General features: G+C 45.0%; 1 protein-coding gene across 1 annotated transcript; it reads left to right on the forward strand.

Annotated features, from left to right (window-relative positions):
- The first annotated feature begins 12,663 nt into the window (after positions 1-12,663).
- LOC116937276 (interferon-induced very large GTPase 1-like) lies at positions 12,664-23,012 on the forward strand. The gene has a single exon (XM_032944346.2). It carries the CDS (start codon positions 13,443-13,445, stop codon positions 20,064-20,066), a length of 6,624 nt encoding a protein of 2,207 aa, XP_032800237.2. The 5' UTR covers positions 12,664-13,442; the 3' UTR covers positions 20,067-23,012.
- The last annotated feature ends 4,045 nt before the right edge of the window (positions 23,013-27,057 follow it).

The raw sequence follows: 27,057 nt of genomic DNA on the forward strand, positions 1-27,057 counted from the left end.
AACACAAGCAGCCTTCATCAGGTGAAGGGACGGGACTGTCTGGTAGGACAGCGCTGGAGTGAAAAAGCCACGTTCAGATCACGACCTTTAAGCTGTGTGAGAGGAAACAAAGCGCCTTGACAAAGGAATTAGCATATAATTTAGCATTGAAAAGGCTGAGTGATTAGCTTGTGACTGGTCACAGAAATGGCTATGTTAAAAGTTAAAGCATACACATCCGCAGAGGCACATCTTGACAAAGGAATTAGCATAGAATTTAGCATTGAAATAGCTGAGTGATTAGCTTGTAACTGGTCACAGAAATAGCTATGTTAAAGTCAGAGCATACACATTCACCGAGGCACTTAGTACAAATCAAACAGGAGAATTTAGCATTGAAATAACTAGGTGAATTTAGCATTGAAATAACTGAGTGATTAGCTAGTGACTGGTCACAGAAATGGCTATGTTGAAGTCAAGGCCTACACATCTGAGCTATTCACAGTACTATATAGTGAACCAATAAAAAACAACTAAAATATAAATTACCTTAATGTTATCAATAAACTCTATATTCTCCAATCAGCTAAGCTACCAACAATAAGTCGTTATATATCACAATGCTATATGGCAAAAACATGGGTGGATTCTTACCCTCAACTTTAGCAACACGGATAGCTACGGGCCCCGTTCAGACGGACAAGTTCATCCATGGTCGGAACAGAGGAGGGGGAGAGAGACAGCTGCGAGGCGCTATTATACTCCATGTTGTAAACCATACCATTAACCGTGGTGTGAGAGGTATTAAGAGTCAATGCTGGCAAAAGAGCTGCGGTCTGAAGGTCATCGTAAAATACAATTAATTAAGAACAGAAATGGTTTAAAACATCTTTCCAATGGGTACTAAGCCAGAATCCATCTTCTCGGTTGAAATTGTCTCTGTGCTTGTATATGTGAATGGCCTCATGAACGAATCTCTCATGGTAGCCGGTTGGTTTGCAAAGAACCTCCGTCTTGGAGAAGTCAATGTCATGTGAGCCCACTGAATTATAACAGTGATCTGCCACGGCAGAGGAGTTCGTTCTACCGTGTTTCAAGTCTGCTTTATGTTCGCGGATGCGGTCCGAGATATGTCGTTTGGTTTCTCCAATGTAGCTACTACCACAGAGGCACTTTAGTTTGTAAACGCCCGGGTACTGTATGTCTGGAACAGCATCTTTTACAGATGGAGCTAAATCACGGATTTTATGTACTGTGTTGAATCGGACCTGGATCTTGTGTTTATTCAGGATTTTGGAGATCTTTTTAGTGACCCCTGCAATGTAGGGTAAGGTGATGGTTTTGAGTGGCTCCACAAGAGGATCCTTCTTCATGACTGAAGTGATGGCTTTGCGGATTGTGTAGTCGGAGTAACCATTAGCCCTGAGAGCCTGGTGTACGTGGTTGAGTTAACTGGTAATGTGTTCCTGGTCGGAAATGCATTGGGCTCTATGGTATAGAGTCTTGATGAGGGAGTTCTTCTGAGATGGATGGTGGTGGGAATCCAGTTTCAAGTAAGCATCTGTATGGGTAGCTTTCCTGTAGACAGAGTGGCTCATTGAACCATCATGTCTCCTTTTAATTAAGACATCCAAAAAGGGTAGTTTGCCATATTTTTCGACCTCCATGGTAAATCTGATGGCTGGGTGTATGGAATTGATGTGGTCGCGGAATTGGTTTAGAGCAGGCTGGCCATGTGGCCAGATGACAAAGGTGTCATTAACGTACCTCTTCCATAAGGTCGGGCGTAGAGTGGCAGTCTGGATGGCGTCAGTTTCAAATTTTTCCATGAATACGTTGGCTACAACCGGAGATAGGGGGGAGCCCATTGGGGTGCCCTCAGTTTGTTTGTAGAAAGTTCCATTCCAGGTGAAGTATGTGTTGGTTAGGCAATGTCTCACCAGGGGGGGGTACATCAGTATGCAGTCCTTGATGAACCAGGTCTTCAATGATAGCGATGGTGTCAGGTACCGGGACTTTGGTGAACAAGGACACCACATCAAAACTGACAAGCAGGTCGTCTGGGGACAGGGAAATGCCTTTGATTGTCGATACCAGGTGAGTAGAATTTCGAACCGCAGAGGTGGTTTTTCCAGTGAAAGGTCGCAGAATATCAGAAAGAAAACGTGCCAGTTTGTAGGTGGGGGAGTTGATAGTAGAGACGATGGGACGAAGGGGTGTATCTTCTTTGTGTATTTTTGGAAGGCCATATATATATCTTTGTGGTCTGGCAGCAGAGGGTTTCAACGAGAACTGATTGATCTCATCAATTAATGCGGTTGTAACCAACGTATTCATGGAAAAATTTGAAACTGACGCCATCCAGACTGCCACTCTACGCCCGACCTTATGGAAGAGGTACGTTGATGACACCTTTGTCATCTGGCCACATGGCCAGCCTGCTCTAGACCAATTCCGCGACCACATCAATTCCATACACCCAGCCATCAGATTTACCATGGAGGTCGAAAAAGATGGCAAACTACCCTTTTTGGATGGCTTAATTAAAAGGAGACATGATGGTTCAATGAGCCACTCATTGAACCACCACCATCCATCCCAGAAGAACTCCCTCATCAAGACTCTATACCATAGAGCCCAATGCATTTCCGACCAGGAACACATTACCAGTGAACTCAAGCACGTACACCAGGCTCTCAGGGCTAATGGTTACTCCGACTACACAATCCGCAAAGCCATCACTCCAGTCATGAAGAAGGATCCTCTTGTGGAGCCACTCAAAACCATCACCTTACCGTACATTGCAGGGGTCACTAAAAAGATCTCCAAAATCCTGAATAAACACAAGATCCAGGTCAGATTCAACACAGTAAATAAAATCCATTATTTAGTCCCATCTGTAAAAGATGCTGTTCCAGACATACAGTAACCGGGCGTTTACAAAGTAAAGTGCCTCTGTGGTAGTAGTTACATTGGAGAAACCAAACGACATATCTCGGACCGCATCCGCGAACATAAAGCAGACTTGAAACATGGTAGAATGAACTCCTCTGCCGTGGCAGATCACTGTTATAATTCAGTGGGCTCACATGACATTGACTTCTCCAAGACGGAGGTGCTTTGCAAACCAACCGGCTACCATGAGAGATTCGTTCATGAGGCCATTCACATATACAAGCACAGAGACAATTTCAACCGAGAAGATGGATTCTGGCTTAGTAACCATTGGAAAGATGTTTTAAACCATTTATGTTCTTAATTAATTGTATTTTACGATGACCTTCAGACCGCAGCTCATTCGCCAGCATTGACTCTTAATACCTCTCACACCACGGTTAATGGTATGGTTTACAACATGGAGTATAATAGCGCCTCGCAGCTGTCTCTCTCCCCCTCCTCTGTTCCGGCCATGGATGAACTCGTCCGTCTGAACGGGGCCCGTAGCTATCCGTGTTGCTAAAGTTGAGGGTAAGAATCCACCCATTTTTTCGCCATATAGCATTGTGATATATAACGACTTATTGTTGGTAGCTTAGCTGATTGGAGAATATAGAGTTTATTGATAACATGAAGGTAATTTATATTTTAGTTTTTATTGGTTCACTATATAGTACTGTGAATAGCTCAGATGTGTAGGCCTTGACTTCAACATAGCCATTTCTGTGTCCAGTCACTAGCTAATCACTCAGTTATTTCAATGCTAAATTCGCCTAGTTATTTCAATGCTAAATTCTCCTGTTTGATTTGTACTAAGTGCTTCGGTGAATGTGTATGCTCTGACTTTAACATAGCTATTTCTGTGACCAGTTACAAGCTAATCACTCAGCTATTTCAATGCTAAATTCTATGCTAATTCCTTTGTCAAGGGGTGCCTCTGCGGATGTGTATGCTTTAACTTAGCTATTTCAATGCTAAATTCTATGCTAATTCCTTTGTCAAGGGGTGCCTCTGCGGATGTGTATGCTTTAACTTTAAACATAGCCATTTCTGTGACCAGCTAATCACTCAGCCAAGCTAATCACTCAGCCATTTCAATGCTAAATTATATGCTAATTCCTTTGTCATGGCGCTTTGTTTCCTCTCACACAGCTTAAAGGTCGTGATCTGAACGTGGCTTTTTCACTCCAGCGCTATGCTACCAGACAGTCTCGTTCCTTCACCTGATGAAGGCTGCTTGTGTTGTGGCCCAAACGTCGTGAGAATATTATTGTGTTATTTTATTTTATCAATGTATTATTTTATTCTCATTCTACGTGACTTTACCGAAAGAACCAAAGAAGATGGATCATTGCAGTCACGAAAGCTTTAAATCGAAATGTATAAATGTGTCATAACCCTCCACCACCCGACACGCCAATCAGCAGAAAAAAAGTGTCACGTTGACAAAAGACAAATAGTTCACTAAGTAGTGAGCTAAGTAGTGAGCTAAGTAGTGAACTAATTGTCTTTTGTCAACGTGACACTTTTTTGCTGATTAGTCGTATCGGGTGGTGGAGGGTTACGACACATTTACAAATAACGCGATCTAACCCAAAAACGTTTATTATGAATAATATTGGTCGCAAAAGCCTACGTGTTAAACATATCGATATACACGCACACACAATTGATTTTTACTTTCACTTACACACACAGATTGACAAACACACACACACATCGACTAACACACAGACAAATCGACTTACACACACATATCGATGCATACATGCACATGGACTCACACGCAAACATGGACTTAGACACACACGTTATTTTTTTTAATTAAAAAAAAACTAATTATTAAATATTAGTTGTGTACACACACACACCACGCACACACATTGACTAACACACACACATCGACCGACACACATACATATCAACCCACGCGCAGATGGACTTGCACACACATCGACTTATACACAACAACCGCCATTCGCCACTAAGTGGTGGTGACGTCAACACGACGCTTGTGCCAGGCCATGTGCACCTTGAGGGCACGTGAAGTGTCGAATGCTCGCTGGCAGGAGGTCATGGGGCAGACCCAGGTACCACGAGTCGACTGACTGAGATGACCGAGATGACTGGCTGATGCACCACCTGTGCCCCTACTGTGCCAACTTGCTGTGCTTTAGCCACCCAGCGCTCCGCTCGTTGTTGTGAGCGTTGCTCCTCTGCTCTCTGTTGTTATTGGAGGGCGACTGGATTCAACTGCCCAGTAGCGTCCTTCACGAGCCTCCTCCACAGAGGCCGATCTTGACACCGCTGATACGAGTCATCGGCAAGTCCACTCAGCTCCACATCCTCCTGTACCACGTCACTCCATCTCTTCTCTAGCCCGTGCCGCGCCCGTTTAGCCCTATCGATTCGGCTGAACAAAAGCTGTTTGGGCATGCGGTGATTGGGTATGCGGGCTACATGGCCCAGCCAACGCAGCCTTGCCTGCCAGAGGTGCTTACTGATGGGACTTTGTCCAGATCTTTCAAGGATTTGTGAGCTCCTCTCACAATTCAGCCTGGTTAAACCCAAGATTGATCGTAGGCAGGCCAGCCTAAATGTTTCTAATCACGTTTCGCAAGCGTAGAGAAGGGAGGGAATGACTGTGGCCGAGAAGACCTGAAGCTTCGTGCAGAGCGACAGACCAGGTAGCTTCCACACAGCGTTACGCAACCAATGAAAAGATAATGCCGCTCGGCTGGTTCGGAGTGAGTCCTCTGCTGTCAAACCGGAGTCTGTCATGAGCACACTGTCCAGGTATGGAAAACTGTCCACTATCCATAACTGCCCCATCACCGATTGGGAGTTGTGGGGGTGCAGTGCCCAATGGTACAAAATACCCAGGCAGATGCTTCGTTTTGGTGGGGCTGATGGTAAGGCCCCACCTCTGAGTGGCACACTCCACCTTCAGCAGCAGTGCCTCCAACTCCTCCTCTGAGTGAGCTGCAATTACCAGGTCTTCGGCATACATAACGTGGTTGACCAATAGGGAGCCATCCCTTGACCGCACCCGGGCATCGATCAGCCTCCCATTGTATCTGTACCAGATGGAAATTCCTCCGGTACAGCAACTGAAGGCTGTCACGAACTACGTGGTGGATATAGATGTTAAATAATGTTGGAGCCAGAGGACACCCCTGTCGCACCCCAAGGTGTACAGGGAATGGCTCTGACTCCCAGCCACGTAGTTTTACCCGGGCCTGCTCACCATCATGAAGGTCCTAAATGATTGTGAGCAGTGGGTCAGGGACTCCTAAAGCACAAAGAACAACCCAGAGCCCAGGCCTACTGATGGTATCATAGGCCTTGACCAGGTCAATAAAGCAGAGATGTAGGTCTTGTTGGAATTCCCTACACCTCTGTAGTGTTGTAAGGACGAGCAGACTTCTTATGGAGGCACTCTGTTTATTGTATTATTTCCTTATACAACGCTTAACACACACAGAGGGATATTCGGTCCCCTCACCCGATACCCTAGGGAGGTACAGCCTCCGGACCTGGCGGGACTCACACGTCTACCGCTAACCTCCTTGATACCTAAGGAGGTACAACCTCCAGACTTGGCGGGACTCACACGTCTACCGCTATCCTAGTCCTCCGGCTAGGACCTAGGGGAGGCTATCTGACCCACCGCTGGCCCGGTGGGTCCTGACCACTGGGTATGCCGAGCCTTAGCCCTTAGAAGGGCTGAAAGGCTGGTCCAGGGTCCTAGCTAGGCTTCAGCCCAGTCTTCTGTCTTCGTGCAGGGAGAGAACTCCTCGAGGTCCGTTGGGTCACCCGTCTTATACCCCTTCGTGGCCAGGTAGAACCAATCATACATTCCCACGTGGAACCGTCTGATTGGTTCGCACCAAACCCTGGCCACGATCCGTTTCACCTCGACTGACCCCAACCGTTGTACCCAGGGGTAATGCTGCACCACCCTGGTGGCAACGCGGGTTACGCAACAGCGCGTAGTTAACACCTCTACACCTCTGCTGTAGCAGACGGACAGAAAATATGGCATATGTGCAGGACTGCCCTTTCCTGAAACCGCATTGGGGCTCCACAATCCTCTCCCCAGCGTGCCTAGCAAGGCGATGTTGAAAAATCCTTGCTAGGACCTTTCCCGGCACACTGAGGAGTGAGATGCCCCTGTAGTTGTTACAGTCTGTGCGGTCCCCCTTCTTCAAGAGGGGGACCTCCAGGGCATTCTTCCAATCCTGCGGAACCCGTCCAGTGGCCCGGACTTTTGTTATGATGTCATGTAGGGCAGTCTGCGCACAAACGCCATCCTCCCTCAGCATTTCACCTTCCCTGTTCTCAGACTCTGGATCGCCTTCAGTACTTCCTCAACGGATGCCACCTCAGCCAGCTACTCACAGGGGGTGACCTCCTTCTCCAATATTTGAGGCACCGCAACCTCAGCAGGATCATCCCCACTTTGTCCCATGATGTTTTCCAGGCTGAAGGATTTCCCCTCCCCCAGGACCTCACAGAAATGCTCAGCAAAACTGCAAACCTGTTCCTGGGGGTCGGAGATTGGATCACCGTTTTTCCCCTAATGATGGTAATAGGTGTGGTGCTGCAAGTTACTTTTTTGATGGCGTTAAATAGGGATTTGTGATCGCGGGCCATTGAGGCAGAATCCATCTCCTCAGCAATCCGCGACCAGCATCCATCCTTGCAGCACCTCACGGCTCTCCGAACCTCTGAGCGAAGGCTGTGGTAAGCCTCCTCATTCTCTGACATGGGATGCTGTAGACGATTAGAGTGGGCCTGTCGCTTTTTCTCAACCATCCAGAACACCGTCTCTGCGGCCAGGGATCTGGGGAGGTCTGGACCGCGTACCAAAAGCAGCCATTGCAGCTGCATGCGTCACAGTTCTAAACTTCGCCCATTTACCCTCGACAACAGGAGGAGTGGGGGACGATGCCAACCCCAGCCGCAAGCGATGATGAAATTCTCACTTGCAACTTCCATCAGCTAGCTGAGACCAGACCACCTTAGGTTTGAATGGGGTCCTGGGTGTACACCCACCACTGAAGTGGAATAATGGCAGGTGCATCTTACAGATGATCTGGCCCATACCTACCAATCACTCCAGACCAGGTGCCAGCATCATGACCAACTGGGGCATTGAAGTCACTCAACAAGATGACTCTATCCCGAGGGGCCACTTTAGCCAGCACCTGTGACAGGAGGTCATAGAAGGCATCTGACTCATCGGCCTTGCCTGCATCCACGGATGTACACACGAATACAATATATATCTAATTGTACATAAACATGTATAAAGATGCTCCGACGAGACGTTCATGAAGACGAAGTTATGATCTTTATTTTCGTATGTGTGGGAGTTCAAATCTCTTCGACGAGTACTAATCGAGCGTAGCCACCAACTCGTCTTCGTCCCAGGCAAGCGCCTCAACTTTTGGCGATGCTCCCTTTTTATATCTCTCTCCCCATCCTTAATTAGCTACCATCTGTAGTCGCTTGCGACAGGTTCGTTCATCTCCGGATGTTAGACATCCAGCCACCCGTGTTATTAATAATCTTTCCAAAACCTGTTATTTATATTTCCAAAATATTTAGTAGCTATGTGTAACGGTTCTCATCACCCCACTCCCCCCAGCGAAAAAACAGCCGTCCCAGCTACAACATTTCCTCCAATGGTAGATGTCCAATTGTTTTTAAGACAACAGTCTTGGCCCAACGCAATAAATGAATAAGCCTGTGTGCTATGGGAATGCACAAGAGAGAAGAAACCCCTCTCTCTGTCCACCATGGGATTGCTCACCCTGAGGCACGGTTACTGCAAGCCCCAACCGCCATAAGCCCAGGATTCCAGCTATAAACGCTTGTTATAATATAGGACGTCCAATAACTGTTTTAAAGACAACAATCTTGGACCTACGCAAGACATTGATAAGCCCCTGGGCCATGGGAATGCACAAGAGAGAAGGAAGACTTCTCTCTGACTGCCACGGGGTATCTCACCCTGAAGAATGAGCACAAAAAGGCTCAAACAGCACAAGGCTACAAGGCCAGGGGTCATGGAATTCAACCCTCCAAAGTGATGAGATTCAACTCTCAGTATCCTTGGTCAATGCCAAACACAGGCCCTCGAAAAGGGGGAAAGGCACCACAGATGGTTATGGACTGCATTTCGCAAGCCCAACTAAATTAGATTACCCCTGCACTTAGTGCCAAATTAAGGAAAACACCCATGCACAACCTACCAACACAAACAGGTGCATTGCCTCCACAAAATTGTTATGCATTTAGTCCACCCGCGTGTGGTTGAAACGGTATGCCTGTCCTGGTGACACAGCTCCCCAGCGCATGCCTGGATGACCCTGAGTCCGCCCGACACCCCCATCCTGCCATCGGTGAAACCTCCTCTATCTTCATTGTGGCCGTGTCTGAGGAGGAGAGGGTGAGAGCATAGTAGCGGCACCTTGCTGGGGCAGACGTCTTCAGGCCCTCCTTGCAACACTATTTGGCACGGCAACCCGTAGGCCCAAGAGCACCCCCACTCCCCACAAAACCAGAAATCGCCACCCAGCGCAGCGGGCAGCACCTGGAGCACCTCCCCTTCCCTCCACCCATCGACTTCTATCGCAGCCCTGAAGGTCCGGACATAGGCTGCCTCCACCGGCCGTCTACTCCCCGACTGGCTCCAGCCGGCCTGCTCACCCAGCAAGGGCCCACTGCGGCCAACGAGCACCCAGTGGTTCAGCTGGTGGCCACGATGGCTCAGCAAGTGCTTGGGCCAGTTCAGCGAGTGGTGGTGCAGGAAGCAGCCCCCATCCAGGTTGTGCAGCGCCAGCCCACGGTGCCGCCGGGAATGGCCACCACTCAGGTGCTGCAGGAGCGGTGGCTTTGCAGGCCGAACAGCCTCGCTGAGCGGTGTTGCAGGGAGCAGCGACTGTGCGGGCCGGGCAGCGTCGGCTCAGGCCGAGCAGCGTCGGCCTGCAGCACTGCGAGAAGCAGCGACTGTGCGTACGTACTGACGCACACAGTACATATTCTGCATCAAATATTGGCGGAAGCAGCCACTCCTTGCGATTGGTTGGATAATGTGTCATTCGTGGCGAAAGTGTGTAGGGCGATTTAGAGCTCAAAATCAGAATTCATTCGAACGTGTTGTGATGGGTACTATAAGATCCGACCATGTCCATCTAGTGCACGCCGAGCTGCATTGGCTTCCTGTTGCCGAAATGATAAATAAGGTCACACTCATTATACACAAAGTGCTTGCCATAAATTAACAATACCTTTCGGAGCTTGTCAAGGAACCTAATTAATCACTCGAACTCCAGTCATCCTCGAAGAGGCTTTTGGTGAGTGATCGAACAAAGATGGTCACTGCATTGTGTGCTTTCAGATGTGCTTCTGTGGTCATCTGAAACGCCCTTCGTTCAAATATTAGGAAGCCACTGGAGCTATGCACTTTCAAATATAGATTAAAACTGATTTCTTTAGAACTGCTTTTTGTGGTTAGTTGTCCATCAACACGTCTATTAGCACGGTAGGCTACATATGGTGCAAAATAAGTTATACATACATATGTAGTGGTAATACTTACTGAATGACTCCGACGACTAGGAATAAGAAGAGCCACTTTTATTGAGTTGACATCATAAGGAACCCTATTACGGAATTACACAATAAGGGACCCTTGGCTTCTTTGGTGTCTTCCAGCTTGTGTCTTCCTCCGAACGACCCTACTCCTCGTGCTTTCCCCTTATATATCCCTCAGCCCCCTTTCTCAAATGTTCCCTCATCCTATTTCTCTCGGCAAATCCCTGAACTTTCCCTCTAATGGAGCCAAACCGTCGCCTCTGGGTTCTGCTTTGTTTCCTGCCTATTCTCATTAAAAACTTTCCCTACAATCACTTGAAAAGCCTGCCTCCTGACCAATCCCTGTTGAGACCTTGTTGATATCTTCTTTGTTTATTTCGGTAAAGTCACGTAGAATGAGAATAAAATAATAAATTGATAAAACTAAATAACACAATAATATTCTCACGACGTTTCGGCCACAACACAAGCGGCCTTCATCAGGTGAAGGGAACGAGACTGTCTGGAGGACAGCGCTGGAGTGAGAAAGCCACGCTGAGATCACGACCTTTAAGCTGTGTGAGAAGAAACAAAGCGCCTTGACAAAGGAATTAGCATATAATTTAGCATTGAAATGGCTGAGTGATTAGCTTGTGACTGGTCACAGAAAAGGCTATGTTAAAGTTAAAGCATACACATCCGCAAAGGCACCCCTTGACAAAGGAATTAGCATAGAATTTAGCATTGAAATAGCTAAGTTAAAGTATACACATCCGCAGAGGCACTCCTTGACAAAGGAATTAGCATAGAATTTAGCATTGAAATAGCTGAGTGATTAGCTTGTAACTGGTCACAGAAATAGCTATGTTAAAGTCAGAGCATATACATTCACCGAGGCACCTAGTACAAATCAAACAGGAGAATTTAGCATTGAAATAACTAGTCGAATTTAGCATTGAAATAACTGAGTGAATTTGCTTGTGACTGGTCACAGAAAAGGCTATGTTGAAGTTAAGGCCTACACATCTGAGCTATTCACAGTAACTGGGTATACAATACAATATATAATGAATACTATATAGTGAACCAATAAAAAAAATACTAGAATATATAAATTACCTCAATGTTATCAATAAACTCTATATTCTCCAATCAGCTAAGCTACCAACAATAAGTCGTTATATATCACAATGCTATATGGCGAAAAATGGGTGGATTCTTACCCTCAACTTTAGCAACACAGAACGGGACCCGTATCTATCCGTGTTGCTAAAGTTGAGGGTAAGAATCCACCCATTTTTCGCCATATAGCATTGTGATATATAACGACTTATTGTTGGTAGCTTAGCTGATTGGAGAATATAGAGTTTATTGATAACATTGAGGTAATTTATATTTTAGTATTTTTTTATTGGTTCACTATATAGTATTCATTATTTATTGTATTGTATACCCAGTTACTGTGAATAGCTCAGATGTGTAGGCCTTAAGTTCAACATAGCCTTTTCTGTGACCAGTCACAAGCTAATTCACTCAGTTATTTCAATGGTAAATTCGCCTAGTTATTTCAATGCTAAATTATCCTGTTTGATTTGTACTAGGTGCCTCGGTGAATGCATATACTCTGACTTTAACATAGCTATTTCTGTGACCAGTTACAAGCTAATCACTCAGCTATTTCAATGCTAAATTTTATGCTAATTCCTTTGTCAAGGAGTGCCTCTGCGGATGTATATACTTTAACTTAGCTATTTCAATGCTAAATTCTATCCTTATTCCTTTGTCAAGGGGTGCCTTTGCGGATGTGTATGCTTTAACTTTAACATAGCCTTTTCTGTGACCAGTCACAAGCTAATCACTCAGCCATTTCAATGCTAAATTATATGCTAATTCCTTTGTCAAGGCACTTTGTTTCTTCTCACACAGCTTAAAGGTCGTGATCTCAGCGTGGCTTTCTTACTCCAGCGCTGTCCTCCAGACAGTCTCGTCCCCTTCACCTGATGAAGGCCGCTTGTGTTGTGGCCGAAACGTCGTGAGAATATTATTGTGTTATTTTATTTTATCAATTTATTATTTTATTCTCATTCTACGTGACTTTACCGAAAGAACCAGGGAAGATGAATCCTTGCAGTCACGAAAGCTTTAAATCAAAATTTAACCTTGTTGATACTTTGGTTCATTTTTTTTAATAGCCGTTAGGCTGCACCTTGGCTTGGGGTAATTTTCAGTCATTACACTTACACGATCTGGAGGATCCCAGGTTACTGTTAAAATGACGTCACGAACGAAAAGAGAGAGAAGGCGGAGTGTGAGAGAAACGCCCAGCAGGGGAGTGGTGACGTCACTGAAAGAGGCAGGGCGATTGGGGCGCTTCCTGTTGGGATTTTGAGTTGAGTGGTCACACGCAGCGTGAGCTGATGTTGAAAATAAAGAGGAGTGTTTCATCTCAACTTTCATCCGGTGGACTCATTACACATACATACTTAATGGTCAAAGACAGTTATACGTCGTACAGTGTACACGCTTTCCATCGCTGTACCACAGGAATGTACATATGGGAGGCTGATCGATGGCTCATTGTGCTCACAATTCTAGATTTAAAGCTTCCACTCCAGCGCTGTCCTCCAGACAGTCTCGTCCCTTCACCTGATGAAGGCCGCTTGTGTTGTGGCCGAAACGTCGTGATTTTTTGTTATTTTATTTTCACCTACGTGACTTTACCCAATAGAACCAAAGAGTATGTGCTCACAATGTTATTTATCTGTTTCCTGGGCAACGAGAGGTACAGCAACTGTGTACCCTTGCCATGATGTGCATGCACTTATCATTTATGTTTTTAGAACGCACTTCTCTGACGAGTTTCTTATTTTTTTTGAAAAAAACTATTTTAAAGTTTTTGTTGTAAAACATTGTAATTGTAATAACGTGCCTTTCCCTAGGCGATGTCTGGAGAGGACGAAGAGGAATGCAGAAGCCAGGCTGACGATGAACTTGCACAAAAGCTCAGAGATGTGGGTCTTGACACAGTTTACTGGAAACAGAAACTGCGTGAGGTTCTGCTCATTTCTAATGCACAGGCCCTGCTTCACCTCGACCAGCAGGACAGCAGAGAACTGGACTCACATTTCCGTAAAGAGTGGGAAAAGCGGGCATTTTATAAAATGCTTGGCATTGTTGCTGCTGATGGTGTTGTCAGTGCTAAAAAGGCAGTGAGCTTGGCTCCACATATACAAATTGATAATCTGTTGCCTTCTGTCGTGTCTGAGAGAATTCACGAGCCTGCCCAAGAAATATGTCCATCTGTTTCAACACATTGTTTGTCAGATACAGAGATTTTACAAAACGCATCAGGGGGTCTTGCTCTAGAGGGGGTTTATATGAGTGGAAAGTTAGAGGATGCATTAGAAAAGAGAGGAAAACTCTTGACGAGCCCACAAACATTCCGGCTCGTGGGTCTGGTCGGCAGGTCAGAGACAAAACAACACGAGTTTATTTCTTTCAATGATGAATCCATGTTCAGGAAGACCATGGAAGTCATGGGCTTCAGCAACACTGTCTCCGAGAAAGGATGCGTCTCGTCCTTGAGTAGAAAACCAGCCTTAATGCAAGTCAAATCAGTGAATCTTAAGGAAATGCAAAATACTCAGACTGATCATTCCTATCTTTCCAGGACAGAGTTTACGTACCTGCCCCTAGCCTCAGGTAATCTTCATATGGCACAACTCAGGCTGTCTGAAGCAGCCCTGAAGGAGCTACAAATGATTGAGAATACGTTGGAAAATACAAAGGAAGATTTTAAAAGCAACGTGTTTTCCAGCATGAGCTGCAAATTCTTCCACAATTTTGGCTCTCACGCAAACGAGGGTCCTCTCCAATTTGGAGGAATTTTTTGGAGGAAGGCATCAGCTAAAGGTTTCAGTTTACATCAGCAAGATGAAATAAAACTGCTCTTGTCTGAGTTATTCGAACCAAACATTGGTGCCGACTGCGGCAGTAGTACAACGACTGATACAGGTACTGCAATGACAACTGAGCCAGCTCCAAGTGATTCTGGACATTACAGCCCGGTGCTCACCGATGTGATACAGATGACTGTAACCACAACAGGGGGTAATCCTGATGTACATAATCTCCCTCAGTGGGAATCTGCTATTGTTGTCAACAATAGGACATGGTCTCTCATCGACCGAGGAATCAGGTTTATACCAGTATGGGACATCGTCCTGTCCAATCATAAATGCGATTTTAAAGATGTCCTGAAGTTGGCCAGTGATCTTCAAAAAGCTTACACCATTTTAACAAAAAAAGAAGTACATAATTATCCAGAGGATGAATTGGCTGACATAAATGTCAAAGCGCAATCGATAATGGAAGATGCGAAGCAATGGAAAGAATCTGACAATGACACTCATCTGGAAATGCTGGCGGATCTAAAACAGAAGTTGTATGAATGCACAAAAACTAACAGGAGCTGGATTGACACGTGTCTCTCACACCCAGCCCTTCAGGAATTCTTGACGCGGATTGTATCGGCATACAAGCACTCTTCTTGTGACGAAACCGATTGGATAAAAATAAAAATGCGGTACCTATTGGAACCCAACATCTATGCAGTGGAGAACTTCCCCAAGCGCTCCTCGATAACGCAGTGGGTGTATGGGTCTGATACAGTCAGGGTTCTTGATGCTGAGCTAAATGCCCTTGGCAAGACATTTACAGAAACAAAGAAACAATTAAAAGAAGCGATGGATGCACCGACTTCTTTTGAAACTGCACTGAATGAAGCAAAGGTGAAGGGAACCAATGAAATCACATTTTCCCTCAATTCCCTTTGCCGGTGCTTCCGAGAAATGGAGCGGATGGAGGAGGAGCTCCTGTTCATTTCATGTGCTGCTGCTTCAGGGTTCCGTACAAAGGAGAGATCGTTCGACCGCCTCCTCGACTATGAAGACGTTAACTGCCTTCAGCACCAAGTGGACGCGGCACACAGCGAGTACTCAGCTCTCAAATCTCAAAGTGCTCTCAAGGCTCAGGCGTACGTCCTCTTGAACGGTTTGACTACAGGAGTACAGTCTAATTCACGGACCCCCCTGGAAAAAGAGGAACATCTGACGTTCATGAAATCCTATTTGGATGCAAACATCTGCACCGAAGTATCAAACGTGGTGCTGGTCTATGATGGAGGCCCCATTGACTGGAACCGACTCGAGGAAACTTTTAAATCTCTTGTTGCTGGGACACTGACTATCACATTGGCTCCTTCGCAGACATCGAAGGTTGAGAGTGAAACAGAGGGGATGAAAACGTTTATGAATCTGTGTAAAATACTGGGGCTTCAAGAATACTACCCGAAAAAAATGCACACAAAGCATATGTGTGTTGTTAAGTCAGAAATACTTAAAGAAGCCCCAATCACAGAGGAAGAACTTGTTCTTCATTATTTGCAGAAACTGATGATGTTTGACTCCGAAGCACGGTATGTTAGTGTTCTGGGTGAAAATGAAAACAATGAAACCATGCAGAATGAAAACTCTAATTATGAAAAGTTTTTAAACCATGATGGTATTGTGAGTAGTCAAGATTGGTCTACGACAGAAACTCGAAGCCATGTTCACCCAATGGATTTGCAAATGGCAATTTTTCATTGTGGAGACAATTTTGTGAGGCAGTACATTTACACCAAACTCTCGTTTTGCCAGTTTGCACTGCCGCTTTTAGTTCCAAATCCTTGTAGCTCAGAAATAGAATTCCCTCTATGGGCATTCCGACAGATTAAAAAGAGCTGGAAATCCCGTGCTGCATCTACTGAGATACAGCAAACCAACCTCTGTGCGATTGTTAACGCTGACACTCCTCTAGTGTCATTCATTAGGTTTGGTGAATCACCCGCATCGAAATCTCAGATGCTGAACTCTCTGCTTGGAAAGCAAAAGAATGAAGTTTTCTTTCATAGACACTGCAGAGGCAGCAGCAAGAATGGTCTCCTAATGGAAGGAGTCACAGAGATCGCCTGGTACTGTCCAGGTGGGAGGGATGATGACGTCTTTAATGACTGCATAGCGTTCACAAATCTCCATGGAGATGCGAGAGAGCACAAAAAGCAGGTGCAGTTTCTCCTCGAGATATCCACTGTCAACGTGATATTAATGTCAGATTATGATAACAATGATGAAGCTAAAAGCATTTTGGTAGATTGTCTAAATTCTCCAAAGCCTTTACTTTGCCTTTGGGCTGACAAAGAACGAATCTTGGGTGGACATTATAAAACAAAGGTAAAAATTGGTGTCAAGAATAGAAATGAGGCTGAACTAATGGATGAATTGAAGTCAACCCTCAAATATATGTTGGCCAATTCAAAAAAAAAGGTTACAATTAATGATTGCTCAGCCATCGCTAGACAGTGCGGCTTCAGTGTTGATGAAGATGATGAACAATGTAAACAAGGCGAGTCTATGGCAGGCGTCTTATTGAGTCTTCTGAAGGACAAGCCATTGTCTTCCATGAAGGAGACTTTTCTGCCTCTTCAAGGTAAATTGTGGCACGAGTGGTGCAAGAAAGACAAAGAATTCGCTCGCTTGAGAGTAGAGGGGGACCAAAGCGTGGAAGAGTACAGGGACAACATTGCAATTGAAAAACAATCAATACGGGAAGCCCAGCTTCACAAAGCATCTCCTCTCAATAAATTAATGAGATCGTTCATTGAGAATATGGGGCATCATGCAGACTCAGTAAAACAATACTCACTGCATTGGCTACAAATCTATTTAGATAACCTGTCTGCAGGTAGCATATCACAACTTCATCAGGAGTATCACCAGGCTCCGAAAGGAATACTTGAGTCCAGGAGAACAGTTATTGGCAGTAGGTTACTGTCTATACAACAAGCAGAGCTGGAACGAATATCAGAAAAACATGAGGCATCCTCTTTTGGAATCCATCACCTTTTCAGGGAAGTTGGGCAGATCTATGAAGCGTCACAGACACCGCGCACAGCTGACAAGCCCTCGGCTGCTTTGCCAGGCATCGCAGCAGATTTGATGCTCTCTGGGATCCCTCTTGAACTCATGGACGGTGATGCCTCACATGTCCCCCTCACTTGGATTTGCTCAGTTTTGGACGAAGTTATTGAAAAAATTGGGAACAAAAAACTATTTGTCCTCTCCATACTGGGCATACAGAGCAGTGGCAAGTCCACGCTGCTGAATGCAATGTTCGGTCTCCAGTTCCCTGTGGGTGCTGGGAGATGCACCCGAGGGGTCCACATGCAGTTGGTGAAGGTGGACGAAGAGTTCAGCAAAGAGCTGGGATATGACTTTGTGTTGATAGTCGACACAGAAGGGCTCTGTGCCCCAGAGCTATCAAATGCGACACCCACTCTTGACAATGAACTGGCTACATTTGTGATCGGCCTTGCAAACATGACCGTGATCAATACTTTTGGAGAGAATCCCTCTGAGATGCACAACATTATACAGATCGCAGTGCAGGCATTTCTGAAAATGAAGCAGGTGAAATTGTCACCAAGCTGTGTGTTTGTCCATCAAAATGTCGGGGATGTGACTTTAAAAGAAAATGTCATGGATGGAAGGAGACTCTTCCAGGATATGTTAGACGAGATGACTCGCACGGCTGCAGAACAGGAGCAGTACAAAGCTGTTTCATTTGACGAGGTGATTGGGTTCGACGTGCACTCTCAGATCCATTTCTTTTCTCACTTTTGGGAAGACGATCCTCCAATGGCTCCGTCAAATCAAAGCTACTTCCAACATGTTAAAAAACTTAAAGATAGCATCATCAAGACAAAAAGTCACGTTTTAAAAATATCAGAATTGAAAAATCGTATCCGAGATTTGTGGAATGCATTGCTTTCAGAAGACTTTGTGTTTAGCTTCAATAACTCCCACGAGAGTGCAGCTTACAGCAAACTTGAAGACATGTATGGGAAATGTACTTGGAGCCTTAGGAGTCATCTTATTAAAGAAGAGAATAAGATGTATAATATTATTAATAACAGGACAGACGTATTGTCTAGTTTGACTAGGTCAAACATTGAGCAAACCCTTTCTCCAAAATACAACGAGATCAGAAAAGACATTGAAACATATTTTAATCGACTACATGCTGCTGAATTGTTGAGTCAATGGAAAACTAACTTCATCGTGAAATTTGAAACAATTAAGGACGAGCTTGTGACTGATAGTTACAAAAAAATTACTGTTTTGAGGAATCAAAAGAGTGTATGGAACTGTCTGGATGAATATAGATCCAGCTTTGAGGATCAGCTTTTAAAAAAGAGCAAGGATTTGGCTTCGAAACTGAAAACCTCTGGAGTGAAAGATGACCAATTGGAAAAAAAGTTTGAGACAATGTGGGAAGAATGGAAAAATGAAGTGAAAAAAAGCGTTACCCCACCTGGAAAAATAGCTTTTAGAATGCAAGCAGAAAATACGCTTTATGCACATTTTAAAAGTGAAGACAAATTATCCACAAAATTTATAAAAATGTCTGAAAATAAATCATTTTTGTTTTGTCATGGAGAACATATTGTGGTTAAACGAAAAGGCGTCTGGAATCAGGTTAATCCATTTTTCTCTTCCACTATTTCACAGGAAACTGCCATCGTCCAAAAAATTACAGAGGATGCACGCTATGTAGCCGGCGAGGTTATTAAATCTCTTGAGAAACGAAAGCTTGGTTACAATCAAACCGATCTGCATAACGTAATAAAATCTATGCTGGCAGCTGTAGATTCAAGTTCCAAACAACATGCAAGACTAAAGGTCACAAATATGTATATGCTAGATTTAGCAATACACATATTGGCAAATGCTGAAGTGAGGTTTCAGAAAATAGATGATGATTTTCAGAGGGCAAACGATCCTCTAATATATTTCAGCAGCAAGAAAGAAGAGTACTTCAACAGCTTTAAGATTCGATGTAACGGAGATGCAAACATAACTATATTTGCTGAAATTTTGTCTAGAAAACTTAAAACAGCCATGCACCAGGCAGTCTGTGACAAAGCCAGCCTTGAAATTGTAGACAAAATGAAGTCCGATTGTCCGGCATTTAATGGGAATCGATCAAATTTAGAAAACTACATTTTGATACATTTAGCAGAGAAGGAACAATTCGTGGAATTTAAGGAATACATTCAGAAACCAAAACAATATTTTGAAAAATACATTACAGAAGGTGTTGAGGAATATTGCTCAGCAAAAGAAAATATTAAAATTCGAGAAATATTTGAGTCCTGTCTTGAGTTTTACACGGGAAAAGTTTCCACTGCAATTACGAATTCAATCACAGCCGTCCAGTCAAACAAAGGCGATGGATCATCGTGGCTGGATGAATTTTGTAAACAGCTTGGTGACAACATCCATTTCCCAAGGCACAGTTTGATTAGAGCTGACTACAAAGACATACATGACATTCCCTGCTTTAGATATGAACTAGCCACAACATTGGAAACCATGGTGGCAGAGTTGAAAAAAGAATATTCTACAGCATCCATAAGGGATATAGAAGACGTAAGGAACAAACCTCAAGACATGCTACGTGAATAGATGAGTGGGTGCTGGGTGCAGTGCCCATTCTGTAAAGCCATCTGCACAAACACAATACCCGGTCATGACGAAAACCACCGCATTCCGATTCATCGGCCAGAGGCAGTGACAGGGGGGAAATGGTGTAAACCAGATACTTTTTCCATTGATATTTGTACAAGTTTAGTTGCAAGTGACTGGTGGTTAATGCTTTCAGAAGACAGTGAAATACCATATAAGGATTATCGTACAGCAGGGCCAAAATATGCAAGTTGGAACATCACGCCGGACTTAACCGTTCAACCATATTGGAAATGGTTTGTCTGCAGATTTAAGTCAGACCTAGAGAGGCTTTACAAACTACAATTTACAGGCCGTGGCACCATTCCAGAGGGCTGGACAAAAATTACAAAGGATGAGGCGATTGCAGACTTATGGAAGAAATAGTTTCAACACAATTATCAAGTTACTAAATGGGAACAATTGCTCAATGCGACGTCAGTTTGTAATTCGCCTTCTTCGTGCTATAAATGCATTTTATTTACAGTAGCCCATTAGATCTTGATCATTAAACAAACTTATCCTTTATTTTATATTTCACTATCATTTGGGAATGGTGTAGCTTTGTGTGTTCTCTGATTGATATCGTAATTAACATTGGCGCAAAACTCAATTACAACGTTATCATTGGTTGACATCATTTGGCCAATGCTATGTCATAGATATTTTCAGTTAGTGGGCCGGGATGAGGTTGATGAATACTGAGTTTAGTCAACAGCGGAATGGGACTTAAAATCTTGGGCTGCTTCGTGCTTGTAAAGAAAACCACTTCTCCCAACTTGGAAGAAAGTGCTTGGTAATTTCACTGAGTAGCTCGGACTTCTGGTGTTTCATAGTCATTTGGAATTGGCATAAACGGCATCCTTTGCTTGAGGAAATAACGTAAATTACTTAGTAGGTTGAATATGTTATGTGAACGGATTGCCCACTGCTGATCACAATACAGCCACGTATGTCATACATCGTTGCTGATTATAATTTAAGCGCTATCCAGGCTCAACCTGCTCATTGTCTGAGATATGTTCAACCTATATAAGCGTAGTTTTAAAAGATGTGAAGTTTAAACACACGAATCTGCACTGTGAAAATAACTTTCTTGTAGTGCATTACGTATTTTAGCAATTCTGAAAACATGATATTGTAAACATTTGTGATGTGTAACTTGTTCGTGTCAAAATCTTAAGGTTCACATTGCTACTTGTCTCGTTCATAAGCACCAAATGCTTTTTCCATGTGAAGCAGTCAGTGCGTATCCATGCATACCATGTCACATTATGGATCCTTTTTGTTTAGTCAGATGATACAATTATCTTTGTGTGCTTTACCTAGCAGAGTGGAATTGGCGAGTAAATACTCACTCCTTCCGTTCTCCTCATGATGCACATGTACCATTGTGTTGGACAGCATCTTGAGATGTGATTGCCTTTAGACGCAGTCTTAATACAAACTGCCTTGTATTAAACATGATTATATATTTTAAAAGGACTTGTGTTACCAGTCAAGCACCCGACCCATCTTCTTTCTTATCCAGTTTGCATAAAATTAGTACTACTTTGTCACATTTAGTTACAAGCTTCCGCCATTGGAATGTAGAGTTTACGCTGCTGGCTTAAGGCTGTAAAATAGATATGAGGCAATGATTGGATATAATTATTACCCTGCTCTCGTTAGAGTGAGAAGATGTTGCCACTCCGATTGAAAACAATCTAAATGAGTTTCCCTGAACATGGCCCTGTTACTGTGCGAGATTGTGATTGCTATCGGCAAATCTGAAAAACCGTGTCTTGCATTGCAATCGTGAAACATTACATCACGGCAACCCGATTCGTTTTTGTCAGTGCTGGACCTCAAAGGACAATAACTTGAGGTTTGTCCTGCGGTGATTACACACATTATGTAAGCGTGGTGAATTGGAATTTTGTATAATCACTCGACTGTCTTGACTAGTTTGCTTGAATTGTAATGCTTTTCAATGATTTAACGTAGTGTTCAGACGTATGATTTAATTTGAATTAATGATAACACGCTTCTGGTATGTATTCATCATGTTGCTAATGATTTAATTAATCTTGGAATACAGTGGTGTATTTCGTCTCTGGGTTTTTGTAGGTCTATGTAACTTGGGTAATTGTGATTCTGGAGTTGTCTGTTCAATCACACGGTACCTTGACATATATCTTATATGAATAAACTTGAGTACTATGACAATAAAAATGTATGTCTCATATGTGCGAGAGTGTGTGTATGTGGAGGAGAGCGGTAGCGCAGTGGTTTGTACAGTGCTACTCGAGTGATACCCTAACTTACCCTGGCCCTCCTGTAGGGTGGTATTCATTCATAACTTAGTACCTGGTATGGAGTGAAAACATCAGCGTCAACGAAACCAAGGTGGCCAAGGCATAGTTCTGGTCACAGCACCCATCACGAGTTGTGACAGTCTCAGTAAGCCCTCGCTAAGAGCATTGCAAAACAGGGGACAGTGATCAGTCGGTGGAGAGTAAGAATAGTAGGGGAGTGGTAGTGTAGCGGTGAGCACGCTGTGCTATAAACCCAGCAACCTGAGTTCGATTCCTGTTCATGGCCAACACAGCGACTGTTATATGAATCAGTCCTGGGCCTCCCCTTTCGGTCGACAAAGCCTCAAATGGGTACATGGTATGATGTGTAAACAACATCACTGGGAGACCGGACGTGGTGCTGGCTACCCACCCCCTCGTGTGTGGGGAAGAGGAGTTCTGTAACTCTATGAGATTTGCCCACTGAGTTGCATGCAGGCGCGGTTCGTCCACTAGGGGGCGGTGGGGCGCCAGCCTCCCAAGCAGCTGGATATGAGACTTTTTTTTTCAAAAAGTACTTTTTTTAATACATTGTTTTGTAGTGTTAAAAACAATTAAAATATAATGGGTCTTCAACGTGAATTGCCTCATGAAGATAAAATTTTAAGTTTTTTTTTTAAATTAGAAACCGCCACAACACAGTCTGAAGTGTGCCTTTGGGAGGTCTCGGGCAGCCGTGAAGGTGTCAGAGTGAGAGATCTTCCTTCATTCATCGCGATGAGCTTCGCATTTTTGCCACGCCGTTTGAGACCCATTCAGGGCGGTGAAAAAGGCGCCCACGTCTGTAATGACGACGTCACAATGCGAGGTTGCACTGCAAAATAGAGCAGCAGCTCACGGCCTCCACGCTTTAGGAGGAAACAGCAGCAGTGGCAGCAGGTGCAGTTAACGAAGAATTAGCAACGAACATTGCGGAGTCTTTCCTAAATATTCAATTTGAAAGGGTTTGTTGAGTCGTGTCAGCTGATCTTTACCGTATGTTCCCCGCATATAACCCGCGGGGTATACCACTTTTTACAAACAAAACAAGACCCTGCGGGGTATATGGAGGTGCGGGATATCCCCAAAATATTTTACACGTGTTACATGTCATGACTCGTTTAAATTTTTCATGGTAGGACTATCCACTATGCAACACTTACCTTTGGCTAAAGCACTGCTGAATAAACCACTCACATATTCTTGGTTCTTTCGGTAAAGTCACGTTGAAGGGAAACAATAAATAATAAAATTTATATAAAACAATAAAATTCTCACGACGTTTCGCCTGCAACACAAGCAGTCATCATCAGGTGTGAAAACCAACGGCAATAACATTTGAAAGAAGTGGCGTTTTGTAGCGATTTATTTATTTATTTTTAAACGTTAGCACCACGGATAGCGATTTGACAGTTTGTTAAGATGGACGAGTCCATCTAAGTTCAGAAAAGAGTAGGAGGGAGACTAAAAAATAATGGATGCGGTCTGAAAGCCACCGTAAGCGTGAATAATCATTTAAGACCCGAAATGGTTTATCAAATCCTTGCAATGATTGCTAAGCCAGAATCCATCTTCTCGGTTGAAATTGTCTCTGTGTTTGTATATGTGGATAGCCTCATGAACGAATCTCTCATGGTAGCCAGATGGCTTTCAAAGAACCTCTGGCTTGGAGAAGTCAATGTCATGTGAGCCTACTGAATTATAACAGTGATCTGCCACAGCCAAGATGTTGGTCCTGCCGTGTTTTAGGTCTGCTTTGTGTTCACGACGTTTCGGCCGAAACGTCGTGATTTTTGTTATTTTATTTTTTCCTACGTGACTTTAGCGAATAGAACCAAAGAGTATGCTAATTTCTCACATTAACATCACTAGCCCCGGCCACTTCTTTACGACCCTTGGGCAACACCCCTTTCAAACCTTTTAAAACAATCTGCCTCAGCAGCAGACAATGTATTCCCACCTGATGATGGACGCTTGTGTTGTGCCCGAAACGTCGTGATTTATTTTATTTTATACCTCGTGACTTTACGGAATGAACCAAAGAGTATACACAATTATCATTTTGACAAATTATTACTTACATTTCATATTTTTTATTATTATCGCAATATACAAGTGTCCACCGTTCACTTTTGTGACATTGTGCAATGCGTAGTAGATTTTGAAAAAAAAGCGTACTAATTTCATGCTGTCATGGCCTGGCTGCTTTTTGAGAAGTTATAGATCTCGTATATAAACAATTTGGCTATAAACTCACACTCAGTCATAAATCATCAAAGTTCGACTGAGCCATGTCTCCTGAATGAAAGAACCCTCAGGAGCTGCGTGTATTTTTTTCTCCATGGCCTCTGATTTGTTTCCACCACATTTAGAATCAACGTGCGTTTAGAGAATTTGGCTGCATTACGTGTCCACCGGATACGTCATTTCGTTGAGCTATCATTTGTGATAGCCAGGCCGCTTCTGATAAAAGAGATTTATAGCTCAGAGCTATATATACCTGGTAAAATACAAAGTTTAGTTTGGTGGTTAAGGCAATGTCCAACTTTGTTGTTGTTTGTTCTCGCGACTCCCCTTCACAGTCTGGACGGTCGCTCTCCCCCACCGACCACCGCGGTCGTCGCGTACACCGTGACGTCTTCTCCAGGAGGTCGGCGAAGGCTCGTGTACACGACCTGTCCAAAGACAAAAATCCCCCCTATAGCCTGAACAGACTGTTGGGGCAAGTGCTGCTAGCGAGCAGCACCTAAGAAGATGGGCACTGTGGCACACGAGGGGGTGGGTGGCCAACCGCACGCCCGACCGCCTTTCTCTCCCCAGTGGCAATGTTTCCAAAACACCTCACCAAGTACTCATTTGAAGCTGAGTCAACCTAGGGGAGACCCCAGACCGGTTCAGATAATCCTCACTTGTGTTGGCTGTGAGTGGGAATCGAACTCGGGTGGCCGGTTTCATAGTGAACGCAGTACAGCGCTAATCGCACAAACACACGGGATGGACATTTTCCAACAGTTGCCGTTCGCCACGAAGCGGCGGTAACATCTCCACAGCACCTCCGATTAGCGCGGTTGGCTACATACGGTTCGAAAGAACATAGTACATACATACGGTGCTTGTGCCAGGCCAAGTGCACTCCGAGGCTACGTGAAGTATGCAAGGCTCTCTGCTGACAGGAGGTCGCAGGATAGACACAGATGCCATGGGTTGACTGAGATGAATGATAGTTTAGCCACCAGCTGTGCTCCCTACTGTGACAAGTTTGCTGCGTTTTATCGGCCTCTTAAGAGTGTTGCTCCTCTGCTGTCTGCTGCCGTTGGAAGGTGACTGCCTCAAATTACCCAATAGCCTCATCGACGTGCACCTAGCCTGGCACGAGCCTTTTCCATGGACAGACAATAGCAAAGACGAAGATACCACGTATAGCCTCTAACAGACTGTTGGGGCAAGTGATATTAGTGTAGGGGCGTGAATGGGCTATGTGTAGCGACGTAAACGGACTGTGTACACTTACCTGTAGGGGCAGACACAGTGTAGCAGGGGCAGTCGCAATATCCTTAGCCTCGGAGCAGGAGGGGGCTGTGGGGTGTCCTGGGATCCCCCGCGGCCCCTCCCAGGGGGAGGGAGCTGCGGGGTGTCCTAGGATCCCCTGGGACCCCTATCGGTGGGAGGGGGCTGCGAGGTGTCCTGGAAACCCCACGGAGCCCCCTCTGGAACTCTCTAGAGGGTAGGCAGAGCCAGGGCTGACGCACCGGTGCTGGGTATAAAAGCCGGACCCCTGGAAGCATCCGGGGCCAGTTCAAGACAGAACCAAGAAGACCGGCCAGATGGTACCCTGGGACCCCGAGCCCCACTGCCCTTGTCAGGGCCGGGACTCTGTGTGGCTCAGTGGTGAGACCCTGATAACCCCCGGCCCGACGCCTTTGTAAGGGCCGGGTCCGAGTGGGCCAGTGGTCGGAACCTGGAGCCTGGCTAGGTCGGGTTAGAGTAGCCTCCCCAAGGCACCCATAGCCGGAGGACCCAGAGTCGAGTTCCCGTGTTAGGACACGTTAGCCCGGAGGCAGAACCTTCCCAGACCAGTGGTGATAGAAGGGCCGTTGCCCTGAGTGTGCCGGGATTGTACTGCCAAATATTGTATTAATAAATAGTGTTGCCTCCAAGATCCGTCTCCGACGTCTCCAGAATCCACAACACTACATTAGCACGCACCTATGAAGGCCGGCACAGCACACGAAGGGTGTGGGTGGCCAATACGATGCCAGGCCGCCTTTGTATCCCGAGTGGCAATGTTTACACAACGCACCAGGTACTTATTTGAGGTTGAGTCGACATAAGGGAGGGCCGGGACCTGTTCAGACAATCGACACTGATGTTGGCCATGAGCGGAATAGAACTCGGATCGCCGGGTACGTAGTGTGACGGGTACTGCAAGATCCGACCGTGTCCGCCCAGTGTACACTGAGCTGCATTGGCTTTCAGTTGCCGAACGGATGCATTACGAGGTCGTCCTCATTACACGCAAAGTGCATGCCGCAGATGAACCACAATACTTCGCTGCCGATCTCGTGAAGGAGCATAACCCATCACGCGGACTCGGGTTCATCCTCGCAGCAGCGGTTCTCACCCACCCTTGCATTTAC

The sequence above is a fragment of the Petromyzon marinus genome, chromosome 83 (genome assembly GCF_048934315.1).
Source record: "Petromyzon marinus isolate PM22_M1 ecotype Great Lakes invasive population chromosome 83, UKy_Petmar_22M1.pri1.0, whole genome shotgun sequence".
NCBI lineage: Eukaryota > Metazoa > Chordata > Hyperoartia > Petromyzontiformes > Petromyzontidae > Petromyzon > Petromyzon marinus.

Bases quoted from the DNA above. Each gene is read 5' to 3' on its own strand.
- LOC116937276 (XM_032944346.2), top strand. From the start codon at position 13,443: ATGTCTGGAGAGGACGAAGAGGAATGCAGAAGCCAGGCTGACGATGAA.